A 14477-nucleotide genomic window follows, 5' to 3' on the forward strand; every position below is an offset into this window, starting at 1 on the left:
GTAAAACATATAGGAAATCACCATAATGGTAACCTGGACTGTGTTAAATCAAGCCGTATGAACAGTTCTCAAGCACTTTCGGTTTTGACTACAAGCCATCACTCAAGATCTCCAAACCAGAAGTAATAGATTACATCGGTTTTCATCCTCCGAATCACAGATGAGTAGTAATTATAGATCATTTTATAATTCTGTTTTCTACTTATCATTTAATTTCATTTTCTTTAGTTAAATTTTTGCTTTTATTTTGGCTTAAAAACCTTGCACAATGTCTGATGATCATGCCGTCCAAATTCCGGTTTATAACCGATCAGAGCCATCTTTATGGTTTATTATGTGTGAAAGTACCTTTGCTTTTGCCACCCCCAAACCTATCACAGAATCCATTACTAAATATAATTATGTAGTTACTCATCTTCCTCCAGATATTGCATCAATAGTACGGGATTTACTTATGAAACCAGACCCTATTGATCCATATGGAAAGCTTAAAACTGAGTTAATAAATCGTTCGGGAGAATCTTCTCAGCAAGAAATTCGCCAATTATTATCTGGAGAGGAATTAGGTTCTCGAAAACCTTCCGATTTGCTTAGAAATATGAAACGTCGAGCAGAATCTTTAAATGTTCCTGATAACTTAATGTTAGAATTATTTCTTCAACGTTTGCCTTCGACTGTTCAGTCTATTTTGGCAGCGGTTTCCAATTTAACTGTAGATAAAGCTGCAGAAATTGCCGACAGAATTTTAGAAGTAAATCCAACCCCAGGGTCTTGTGCCGTTTCTCACACAGTCGATCAGTCCCTTGAGGATAAATTATTTAAACAGATAGAAAAATTAAACGTATTGATCGTATTTCTCTTTCCCGTGGTCGCTCGCCAAATCACAGTGATCGCAATAAGGAAAGAAGCAATTCCAAAAGGAGATATTATTCTGTTTGCTGGTATCATAGACGTTTTAGGAAAAAGTGTAGAGATGACAAACGTACAAAACCTTGTTCATGGCAGGAAAACGAAATCAGCAAAGAATAGAGGCGACTTATTCTTTGCCTCAAGTTTCACGTCGCCTGTTCGTTCGTGACCGTAGAACAAACCTTTCATTCTTGGTCGATACCGGCTCTGACGTGTCCTTACTTCCAGCAAATAATTCTCAAAAACGGAATTCGTCCTAACAAACACTTTTCGCTGCTAATTCTTCTACTACTCATGTTTATGGTCAAAAAACACTTTCTTTGGATTTCAAATTAAGACGACAGTTTACATGGACTTTTCTTATAGCAAATGTTATTAGTACACCCATTCTTGGAGCAGATTTTCTCCATTTCTTTGAATTGGTGCCTGATCTCAGAAACAAATGTCTCAAAGATTTAAAAACGCATTTTAAAACCGTCGGTTGCGTGAAAAGTGCAAGCATTTATTCAGTAGAAACTGTATTTAGTGATACACCATATCACAAAATTTTAAAAGAATTTCCTTCAGTTACTAGATTACCAGATCCTAACCAACCTGTTAAACATAACACCGTTCATTATATCATATTTTCCTCAACCTACTACTCTCACTCAGCTTCGCCGATTTTTAGGCATGTTTAACTTTTACAGATGTTTCATACCTAAAGCAGCACATATTCTTTCTCCTTTAATAAAATTGTTAGAAGGCTATATTAATAAAAAGAAACCTCGTTCTCGTGTTCAGGATTCATCCCTACAATTAAATTGGAACGAGAATGCTGAACAAGCCTTTATTGCTGCCAAAAATGCCATTGCTCAGGCTACCCTTTTGAGACACCCTATTCCCGGAGCCCAGCTAAGCATCTGGGTAGATGCCTCAGACGTCGCAGTAGGCGGCACACTTATACAGTTGTCTCAACAACCTATAGCATTTTTCTCTATGAAACTCAATAAAAGTTAACAGAAATGGTCCGCGTACGATAGGGAATTATTTTCAATTTATTCTGCAATTAATAAATTCCGACACATGTTAGAGGGCAGAAATTTTATAATTTATACGGATCAAAAACCGTTAATATACGCTTTTAAACAGAACCCTCATAAATGTTCATCTCGACAATTGCACCATTTAGATTTTATTTCTCAGTGCTCTACTGATATTAGGCATGTGCAAGGTTCAAAAAACGTCGTTGCTGACCCTCTTTCGAGAATCGAAATTGATTCCATAACAAAATCTCCATTTTTGGATTTTAAAAAATTTTCGGAAGCTCACCGGCATGATCCAGAGATACAAGACCTTCTCAAAAACAACACATCATCTTTGAAACTGGAATTTAAACCGTGCCAATATTCTGATGGTAATATTCTTTGTGACATATCAACAGACATTCCTCGTCCATTTGTTCCGAATTCCTTTCGCAGACTTATCTTTAATCATCTGCATAATCTGTCACATCCAGGAATTGCAGCTACTACGAAGCTTATTTGTTCTCGTTATGTATGGCCCAATATGAAACATCATATCAAAAATTGGGTGAAATCCTGTGAATCTTGCCAAAAATCGAAAATTACTTGGCATACTAAAGCACCACTGGGCACATTCTCTCTTCCTGATGCACGTTTTTCAGAAATCCATATGGATATCATCGGACCGTTACCTCCATCAGAAGGCAACGTGTACCTTTTGACTCTGATAGATAGATTCTCAGATGGCCTGAAGCCATTCCCATCCCGGATATGAAAACGGAAACCATTTGCAGAGCCATCTTCAACTGTTGGATATCTCGTTTTGGCTGCCCATCGATCATAACAACAGACCAAAGTTCTCAAATGAGATCCGCACTTTTTTCAGAATTTACGCGCATTATGGGTACGAACAGAATCACAAGAACAGCCTATCATCCAATGTCCAACGGCATTGTTGAATGATTTCATCGACATTTAAAATCTTCTCTCAAGGCTCACCAGACCAATAACTGGACTGAAACACTACCAGTTGTTATGCTTGGTATTCGGACGGCCGTAAAGGAAGATCTACAGTCATCTTGTGCTGAACTGGTGTACGGCACAACTCTCAAGCTGCCTAGTGATATGATAACGTCATCTAAGATATCTCCGTATGACACACAATTTATCACGAATCTTCGGCATAGAATGCAACAATTGAATCCAATAGCAACATCTGCACATTGCCAAGAAAAATGTTACATAAGTGCTACCTTAAAGTTGTGTACGCATGTATACTTACGTGTCGATCGAGTAAAGCCACCTCATATACAGGTCCGCATAAAGTCCTTTCTAGAACGGACAAAACTTTCACAATTGATATTAACGGTCTGAAATCTACTGTGTCTGTAGACCGTGTGAAACCAGCCTATTTGCTTTCGGACTCTAATTTGCCTGTACTGAAAACAAATAAAGACTTAAAGACAGTTCAGCAGAATAAATCTGCAAACGAGCTCTCTAAGACACAAACTGTCACCAGATCGGGAAGACATGTTCACTTCCCTAAGAAACTTGCTTCTTACATAACAATTTAAAACATTTTTTAAAAATTCATATCTTAACATATTTCTTGTTATTTCATGTTTATTATATGCGTCAATACCTTGTTATATATTGAATTGCATTTTGATCTTTTCTAATTTTATATTCTAATTTTGTAATCATGTAAAAAATACCCGACAGTACGGATCCTCTGAGATAATTTCATAACCTATGTCGTTCCTTTGAATAGCCATTAAAGGAACTGGGGGGAAACTCTGTGGTGATGGCGCCCTCCGATAAGTGTGGCAACCCTAGAGGTGAAGTTTCTTACGAGTAGCGAGCAGAGCGAAACAGGCAGGCTATCGGGGAATGTGCGCGAAGTTCCGAAATAAAGCTTAATTTTTATTGTGCACTATGTCTTGTTAATATTTATATTAATGCAGCAAGAACATAATCTGTGATATGGAATTTGAGGATTGGTGGTAAAACATATAGGAAGTCACCATAAGACTATGATCAAACAAAGCACCCCAGTTATTAGATATTGATGGTGACACATGTCACACAGCTAATAACTGTGCAAAAAAATTTGCTTCATGTTTTGATAGATACTTAGAAGATTTGTTTGATGACATCTATTTTGATATGAAAAGCTGCAGTATAAGAGAAAATTTTTTCAAAATCTGTGAATCCCTTGCCATTAAAAAACTTAATTAAGCCCTTGAAGAGACCAGACCATAGGTGGGTGTACATTTTATGTGTTTTGAAAAGAATCAAAGATCTGTGGGATGCTCTTATTGCATTTTATTTTCACTACAAGGATAAAACTGCTAAAGGGGATTATTTTTCCTATGTTGAAACTGTATACAATAAAAGAAATATTTCTGCAGCTCAGAAAAAAAAATTGTTGAAGGGGTGTATTCTTGCTTGCATTCCCAACAACTCACAAAGGATGCTCGAAAAAAAAAAAAAAAAAAAAAAGAATACTAAATGGGTTATTTGTTATGCAAAACAAAACTTTATTGCATATGGCATTATATTCAGCAGTACTATTACCAGAGTTCAACACATATATTAAATTATTTGAAACAAAAGAACCAATGCTTCATTTAATACATTCCACTATTTATAAATTGATGGCAAAATTTTTCTCTTTTTTTATGAAGCCAGAAAATATAGAGTGCGCATCTTATAATGATTTATTAAAGGTTGATGTCACAAATCCAGAATTCCATCTACCTAGCAAAGTAATATTTACTGGTGCAGAAGCTTCCGCTCTCCTGAAGAAATTATCAAAAAATCATCCAATAGCAAAAGAATTCCAAATTTCTCTGATGAAAGCTTTTACTAATACAGCACAGCATATGAAACAGAAATTACCCCTTAAAAATTCATATCTAATTACTTTTACAGCATTAGATCCAGAGCTAAGAGGTAAAACCAGTACAATATTAGCTTTTGAAAAATTATCATCTTTTATGTCCCATATTTTTAGTGATAATGAAAAGTCAAAAGTAGAAGCTGAAATAAGGTTATACCAGAGTGATATTGATATCACCAAAGAAATGCTCTACACATATGATGAAAGTGGAAATCAAGTCAAGTGTACAATTGATAAATATTGGTCTAAAGTTTTTAATTTAAAAGATGATTTCACAAATGATTATAAGTATCCTACATTGGCTAAATTGTCAAAGCCTGCCTTAGCTGCTTCCATGGCCCATTAGTGGAAAGTGCATTCAACAACTTAATGGATACACTTGTCACTGACTATAGAACCTCTCTTAAGATTGATTCCCTAGATGCAGTGCAGACTATTAAATATGATTTAATGGCTTCTAAAGAAACCTCGTGAAAAATATGGCTCAAAAAATCCAATGACTGATCCAATTCACAAAGATCTCTTACTGAATATGAATAGAAGTTGGAAAACATATCAAGAGGACTTAAAAACATGTATTTCAGATGAGTCACCTATAAAAGTCTCTGAAAAACCTTCTACATTAGCAGAAAAGCAAACTGCTTCTACCTCTGCATGTGCAGTTCTCGAGGAAATTTCTTCAACTGTAAATGAGGAAAATAAAAGTCAACCTTCCTGCAATTATGAAGTTCACCACAAAAAAAGGCAAGCCCACAATCATCAGAAAATAAAAAAAAAGCAGCAGAAATTAGATAATTTTTTTTAAAGAATTCATTCAGGTAATTTAAAATATTTACATAAAATGTAGTAGTTTATATGTTTGAAAATTTATGGTTATTAATTTTGCAAAAAAAGTAATTCATTGAACTTTTATAATTAGGTCATTCAATACTTCATAATTGTAATTTTTCATTTCTCTCTCCCCCCCCCCCCCCCCATTCTCGAAACTCCAAAATGTCGGTAGTAAGTCCGTAAAAGTTTCAGGGGATTTTTTGGGTCCCACAAACACCCCTGAATAATATTGATGGGCATTAATCAAGAAATCTAATTTGAAAGTGTGAATCTAAAATGAAATATTCGCTATTCCGTTTATCAACACGGTTATGCATACAGATATGTTACTTAATAATTAAAATTTTTTGCATTTCACCTCAGACAAGAGTGCTAAAAAGTTGGGAAAACTAGGACTAATCATAGAAAATTTAAAAAATAAGTTAAAAAAAAAACCGAGGAAAATGTTTGCATAGATGAATCTCTTTTTGCTTGGAAATGTTGTTTTGTCTTTTGACAGTACGTTCCATCCAAAAATCACGTTACGGTATAAAAATATATAAGTTATGCGAATCAGTTACTGGTTATGTATGGAATTTTTTAAATTACTGCAGAGGAAGGACATGGAAATGTTATGCAGCGCCGGGTCTTACGAAGAAGGAGTAGTGAAAACATTGATGAGTGACTTATGTGAGAAAGGGTATACAGTCAAAAGTCGTTAATCCAGACCTCAAAGCTACAAACTTTCTGCGCATGCGTCAACGCATAATGCATTAATGCATGCGCATAGGCATTCACGCATGCACGTAATACCTTTACGCATGCGCATATGCATGCACATAATACGTTTACGCATGCGTGTTTAATGTATAACGAACGGTATAAGCTAAGCTAAAATTACCTAATTATCTATTTCAGTTAATGTTGCAGATTGCGTTGTTCCTTAATCTTTGAATTGTATCCGGCTTATTATTTTTTGCAGACTGTTAGAGCAATTTTATAAAAGTAAGCTTGAACTTTCGATTATGTCAAATAGAATTTCCGATGCTGGAGCTGCCCAAGGATCTGCAAAGCGAAAGCATGTTTCAATGTCCATTAAACAAAAAGTGGAACTGCTGCAAAAAATGATAAAGACATGAAGAAAGTGACAGAGAGGTAATTTGTTTCTCTAACCGTTCCGAAATCTGTTTATCAATTTCACGCTGCTCTGCGGAAGGGGGGGGAGAAACGTCGTGATGCGCAATGAACTGGAAGTTAATCTGTCAGCATTATCCTCATCTTCAGGGCAGATGTTTTTATTTTATTCGGCTTATAATTCCTCACTAAATGTAGTGTTTCATCTCTATGTACTCCAATATAATTTAAATCAATTTCCTCATCATTATAAATGTCACGAATACACATAAAATAGTTTTCTGGTTGCAATTTTCCAATTTTCGACTATGTGTAATGTATGCTTTACGCATGCGCGTGTTGAAAGAAATGTTTAATAAACAAATAAATATTAAGCTTTTTTTTGTAAATTTTGATACCCTTTAGATCATAATTACTTTTTATTTCATAAATTACGGTTTCATATTTTTAATTTTATAATTTCTGCAAGCCATTTTACCAGATTTAAATTGATGATCTATAATCCGGAATCGCCGAAGTTCTGACGAGTCCGGATTAAAGACTTTTGACTGTAATATATATTTGGATCGCTTCTTCAGCTCCCCATCACTTGTGGAATATTTGCTTTCCGTAAAAACGAATGTTTGTGGAACGGTATTAAAAACCCCAAAAAGAATGCTCAAAGACTTTCCAGGAAAAAACTAAAAAAAGGGTGAATTGGAAGTAATGCAGCAAAATAATGTGACCATCATTGCCTCCAAAGAAAGAAAAAAAAGAAAAAGGGGGACTTTTTTATACCAACCAGCATACATAGAAATGGCTAAATCTGGCATAAAAGTTAGAATTTCTGGAGAAGACATTTTAAAACCTAAATTTTTTATAGATTATGACAAAAACATGGGTGGTAAATGGACATAGGACTTGCAGTTATGACACACTATTCGTGTTTTCGAAAATCGGTTAAATGGTACAAGAAAATGTTTTTTTGGGCTGATGGATATAACAATATTGAACTCCAACATTCTTTTTAACAAAAAACATGGTATTAAAACGCCGTTTATCCTACTCAAAATGAAACTGATTGAACAAATGTTCAAGAACTATGGAAATTATCGAGAAGAAAAGCAGTTTGCTGCTAGGATCTGTACCAGCATCGATCGAATTATCTGGTAGGCATTTTCTATACTTTGTATGAACGAAAAGGTAAAAAATGGTGAAACACTCTGAAGTCAAAACTCTGCAGTCAAGGGCTATGGCGAATAATCCCATTCTGTATTATGATCGTAAAGAAATCTAAAAGTTGATTTTATAGTTATGATGATGGTGTGACCATCATCATAACTATAAATGGTGATAGTTGTTGGTGATGGTCTACGTATTGTATACAGGGTGGTTCAAAACCATATGTCAAAAATGTAAAGGCAAGTAGAGGGGACCCTAAATAAGCAGATTTCGTATAGGAATGTGTGTGCGGTAATGCAGTGTTCAGCCGGTAGCGAGCACTGATGAGTACGGCATGTAAAAGTGCTGTGCTAGCTGGATTCTTCATTTTTCACATGGATCTTGACAGCATATATCGTTACACCAATGTAGAGCTTGTCGATGTGCATTTCATGTATAGAGATGCACAAGGAAATGAATTAACTTCTCAAAGAATGTACAGTGAGGTCTTACCTGAATTTTTGGTCATCATTACACCAGTGTAGAGCTTGTCGACGTGCATTTGATGTATAGAGTTGCACAAGGAAATGAATTAATTTCTTAAAGAATGTACAGTGAGGTCTTACTTGAATTTTTGGTCGATGTTCCTCCAGCTGTTCGCAACAGCACAATTTCATTCCAGCACAATGGAGCCCCTGCTCACTGCAGCTGGAACGTCAGGAATTACTTGGACGCTGTATGCGGCCAGCATCGGATAGGACGGGGAGTGCCAGTTCCCTGGCCACCGTGTTCTCCTGATTTCACCTACTCGGATTTTTTTTGGGGTCATATAAAAGGCCTCGTGTATGTAAGTCCCATCACATTATGCAGAAGATCTTGTCTGCTTGTCTGCTGCTGGACATGTGCTCGACTTGCCTGATGACTTTTCTAATGTACGCCAATCTACGCGCTGCTGCTGTGAATTTTGTATCGCTGTTGGTGGCTGCTCTTTTGAGCACCTATTGTGAACTGTTAATAATTCTTCTTTTGTCTTCTTTTTTCAGTTTCCTGTGATTCATATTGCTTTACATGCTATCACTTTAATACGGCACTACAATACACATATTCCTATACGAAATATGCTTATTCGGGTCCCCTCTACATTTTTGACATATAATTTTGAACCACCCTGTATAATGTAAGTAGAAAACTAAGGCCATGATCATATATATGTATATAAAGTGATAAATTTTTTGCAGTTATTTATTTATTATTCTATTTGTTTTATGTTATTTTCTAAGTAATGCATTGATTTTCCTTAGTAGTAAGTACAGCTTAGGTCCAGAGATGGTACTGCTCGGGATGTGCAGTCCTTGGGAAGGGGGCAGTGTTATGAATTTTGTACACAGGTAGATGATTGTAGTAATTATATGTATGTGAAATTATTGTATTTTTTCATATAATGTAACATGAAAATATATAGGGGCGAAGCTTGCCGAGGCATTGAGTAGTTTCGAGAAGCAAAAAGTACCAGAAATATCTCGGTGGCTGTGTGAAAACTATATAAAAGAGGAGAGAGAGTGTCTGCTTTCAGGTGTTGTTAGTTCTGTGTGAGTTCAGAGTACTGAGGTATGTCTGGGTTAGCTTTGCTCTTTAGATGTGCTTTGCATAAATTTTATGAACCAATCATGAGACCTGTGTGTATTTGATCTTTTACAAACCTACACGCATATAGATAGGTAGAGATAGATATGATAACTGTATAATTATACCTACATTATGCAGGTATTACAAGTCTATATGTGTGTAAGGATTTCGTATTTCATCGGTTCTAAAATTCCTTTTTCTGCATGCTAACATCTCTGTGTAAATCGTGTTTCTCAAAACTGTTGGAAAATTATCCCCTGTGCATATGGAAATGCAAGGAGATTTGTTGCATTTATCTGTTTTGCTACAACTTCTTTCTTATAAGAAATTGCTCCTGTATCAAAAACAGTCAGGTTATGTCTTAGGCCAACTGAATGTCACCTGTTAGTAGATCAGCAGGGGCATAGCTAGAGTTCCTAGCGCCCGGGGACAACTGAAGAATTTGCGCCCCTTTCTATGTGCCAAGAATGGAAAACATTTCATTAAAAAATTTCGTAGCATCAGTTTGGCGCCCCTTGGATGCTGCGCCCGGGGACAGATGCCCCCTCTTGCCCCACCCTAGCTACGCCACTGATCAGTAGTGTCGAAATACATAGTTTTCCCAGTTCTGCATAAAACATGAATAACTGCATAAAACTTCTGCTTTTTGCTCCATGTGCAACAAACTTGGTCCAATTCTGCCTGGATAGGCCTTAATGATGTTATTTTGTATATGTTGTATAATTTTTATTGTATTATGTTATTTTGTATAATTTTTATTGTAGTTTTTTTATTGAATTTTGTTTACTGCATATGCTTGATGGTGTACATTTGACACGGGGAGAAATACTGGTGACTAAGCAACCCTACACTAGCTTATTCGTTATATCAGTTGCTGTAGAGTCTGGTCGAGTGATGTTTACAATTACAATATTATGGAACTTTGTTTACCCGTTATTTTAACATCCATACTGATTGCATTTGCTTATTTTTCTAATGTATGTTTCGTTTTAATTTGCGTTAATTTCACATTGCTGTCTGAAATGTGAAAAAAAAAAAGGTGCAAAATACAATGCAAAACAATGAAAATATAATCAGTAAAATGTGTTTTTAAACTTAAGGATAATATTGAGCACACAATTTGAAGGGGGAGAGGAAGCTTTAACCGAAAAAATGCAAGAAGGAGCAATGAACAGTGATAAAATTTGGATGATAACTTAAAGTACAATAAGAGAAAAATGAATAAAATTTCTTTTCTAAAACTAAATGAGAATACAATGAAACCTTGAGCTGTGAACACATCTATATATAAATGAGAAATTTGAGATACGAGGAAAGTATTAACAAAATATGTGTCTCAAAATACAAGCATTGACTCGAGTAACGAGCAATGAGCCAGGCTGGTATAGTATGTGTGGCGCCATTTCCCGATCCGGCTCGGGGAATCTTGTCTTCAGATCGCTCACTTTTCTTTGATCTACCTGTTTGTATGCTATTTATCATGAAAATTATTTCACGATACCTCTCAAGAATATTGTTGCGTCAGAAAGAAAAGAAAAAGAAAGAAGGCATAGCCATTGGAATTAAGTACGAAATCTTAGATAAATATAAGCATGGTGTAAGAATGACAGAATTGGCAAAGACTTACAAATTATGTCCTTAATTTAATGTTATCTACTTCATAACTTGTAGGGAGTTAGTTTAATTTTCAAAATTGTTTTATGGTAAGTATTAAATTGAATTTAATAATAGTGCATAATACACACTTCTGTTAGTTTCTTAAAGTGAAATTACAAGCATGAAGTCGGTTGTATGGATAATTGCTTTATACTATTCATTTTTTTGTTTGCTGATAGGTCCTTAGTTTTTTCTTTGATGGTCCTTAAAAGTCCAGTCCTGATGGTCCTTAAAAGTCCAGTCCTTAAAAGTCCTTAATTTTCATGTAAGGAAATGTGTACAAGCCCTGAAAATACGATGTTAATATTGCTAATATTTTGTTTGATATCTTCTCTTTATAGGGAATTGCTGACTTGGTTTCAGATGATGATGCACATTATAAAAATGAGTCAGTAGGAAAACGAGGTGATTTTTATTATTATTTATTATTCTAATATAAATGTTTAGCAATCGGTTTAAAAAATTTATTAAGCTAAAATGTAAGGATTTATGAATGCTGGTTTCTTAAAAACCAACTTAAAAATTTAACAATTTAAGAAAATGTTGAGTATTTTTCGCATTTATTTATTTATTTATTTTTGCTGTTACAACTTCTAAAAAGCTGTTATGTGAAAGTGTAAGAAATTCCTGTTCAAGTGAAATAAATGTAATGTCCTTGATGTTAAAATCATCGTAATTTCCCCAAGTTTTGTTCGACTTACTGCGTTTTATTACGTTATATACATTAGTACATTGTTGCTAAAAAAATAAATGCATTTAACTTCCTCATTGCTGAAGTAAATGTTAGTTTTGATCTTTCAAACCTTAAGCCTTTCTTCTCATGTTGCTTTGTGAATGCTTGCTAAACTTCATCTCCTTTAAAGAAGATCCAGTGTTAAATTCCTGTACCAAAGATGAAAGTTCACAGCTGCAATGTGTGTGTTTTGATACCTCGGGAATCACAGAATTCCGGTTACGCAAAAATATCGGATAATAAAGCATATAAAAAAGACAGTTCAGGGTAGAAAGGCCAATGAACGGAAGAAAAAATTCTGCTTAAAATTATAAAAAGAGTCATTTCATTTGTTAATAATTTGAATATCAAACACCTACATTTAAATTTATGAAATTTCAAAAAAAGCACGGGCATTCGATTAACAAACTCCATCAACCATGAATGTGGTGGGATTCTCGGTGCATTATCTCGCCAAGCTTGCACCAGTCATTGCGGCAGAACTTTTAGGGGACAGGTAGTTTTTTGTTTAACTGATAATCCACATACATTAGTAATGGACATAACATACTATGATATAGTGGGCATTCTCCTTTCTGTGAACTAAGCACACTAAGGATCCTCACTCCCCGCCAAACTAGGCCCAGGGGTTCAACCCCTGTCCTAGAACCTTGGAAGGATTGGTGCCAATGCACCTGGAGTGACACAGACCTCATGGCATCACTGGCCATCAATTTGCTACTTACCAGCTGCTTGGGTTGTATGTCGCAGAGGAGTATACCCAACAAACCCGGGATGCGAGCCTCAGGCTAATAGACCTGTTTGCTCAAGAACATGCCAGACCCACGGGCTGGCCAATAAGTTAACTTTCCGGGTTGTGTAATGGCAGACCATATATTGAGTTGATCCGTGTTAAGTGAATTTTGTTTGCTGCACATGCTTGATGGTGTACATTTAGCGCTGGGAGAAATATTTGTGACTAAGCAACCCTATACTAGCTTATTCGTAATATCAGTTGCTCTAGAGTCTGGTCGAGTGATGTTTACAATTACAATATTATGGAACTTTGTTTACTCGTTATTTTAACAACCAAACCGATTGCATTTGCTTATTTTTCTAATGTATGTTTCATTTTAATTTTGGTTAATTTGTTGATAACATTGTATTTAATATTAACATATGTTGTGTGTAATAATTTATTAAATAAACTCAATTTTCTCACTTAGTTTTTTAATGTATGTTGATGCTTTTATTTTCTTATTTAAAGGAATTAAATAAACAGCATTAAGGAATCGTAAAATTCTTCAGTGTTATTTACAGACACTGTTTCTTTATGTATGTACAAATGGAACATATGTTATTCCTTAAAAGTATAATCAATAAATTTTCAACTAATATATACTGTAGTGTCTCCTAAATTTTAGTCTTTTTCTGAACCAAAAATTGTAGAGTTCTAAAGGAATGTGCAGAATTTCACTAAGTATTACATCTTATATTTTGAATGGAAACACTGCTTCACATTATTTCATAATAATTAAATAATTATTTCCTCCCTCTATGCCTGTATTAATATTTTTCATCGGATTATTTATCAATAGTTTCTGGTGTAATTGGAAGTATAAATATGTATATATATATGTTTTAGAAAAGGTTTTTTGTACATTATCTCTAAGAAACAAAAATTTAAAAGTGATGAATTATTGGAATGAATTTTAAGCAGTATTTTAGTCAGTACTTGAAGTTATTTAGAATTCTACTGTAGTAAAAATAGGTTATTATTTAGATTTCGGTTGTAGAAAAATTATTTAAAAGCTGCGTAGAAATATTATTTTGAACTGAAACCTAAAGTATTTAAAAGGTAGCTACTGTCATTGATCATAGATTAATTGACTTGTCAAGGGGAACAAACTAATCCAATATATATGCTGAAGAGCCATTACATTATAACCACCCTGTTAAAACATGTAGGACCACCTTTAGCCCTCAAAACTGCCAGCACCTGGCATGGCATTGACTCCACAAGGTGCTGATAGGTAGTCTGAAGTATCTGGTACTAAGCACTCACCAACTGGTCCTGAAATTCCTGCACATTACGAGAGGGTAGCATGGCAGCAGGAATTTTGTTTTTCGTGTGAGACCCTCAATTGGATTAATGTCAGGTGAATTTGGAGGCTAAGGACATGATGACTTGAAAGTCACTGGAATGTTCCTTGAACCACACTCTGTTGATTCAACCCTTATGACATGGTGAATTATCCTGTTGGTAAATACCATCCCTCACCAGAAATATTGTTGTCATGAATGGGTGAACCTTGTCTGCAATGATGTTCACAAAGCACACAGATGTCAGGGATTGTTCTGTGGGGATTAGGGAATCTAATTTACTGCATGAGAACATTGCCGACACCATAATAACCCTGGCATCTGCTTGTGTCCGTCCAACTGTGCATCTGGGAGCCAGGGTTTCGTTTGGAAATAGGCATGTAGCACACGCCCATGCATGTGATGGACCAGAAAACGTGATTCGTCGGACCATGCGAACTTTCTTCTATTCTCTTATTCCAATGTATCTTGGCCCTTTGCA

The 14477-nt window shown here is 35.2% G+C and overlaps 1 protein-coding gene across 4 annotated transcripts in view; it reads left to right on the forward strand.

Annotated features, from left to right (window-relative positions):
- Window positions 1-14477, forward strand: part of LOC118201930 (uncharacterized) — a 155857-nt gene that overhangs the window by 127327 nt on the left and 14053 nt on the right. For all 4 annotated transcript variants that reach the window (XM_085825751.1, XM_085825750.1, XM_085825753.1 and 1 more), the window contains one exon: window positions 11523-11586. In XM_085825751.1, the coding sequence (XP_085681877.1) occupies window positions 11523-11586 (64 nt within the window). The remainder of the gene's footprint in view (window positions 1-11522; window positions 11587-14477) is intronic.

The sequence above is a fragment of the Stegodyphus dumicola genome, chromosome 10, assembly GCF_044657685.1.
Source record: "Stegodyphus dumicola isolate Sdum_Otavi_A_Nest chromosome 10, ASM4465768v1".
Lineage (NCBI taxonomy): Eukaryota > Metazoa > Arthropoda > Arachnida > Araneae > Eresidae > Stegodyphus > Stegodyphus dumicola.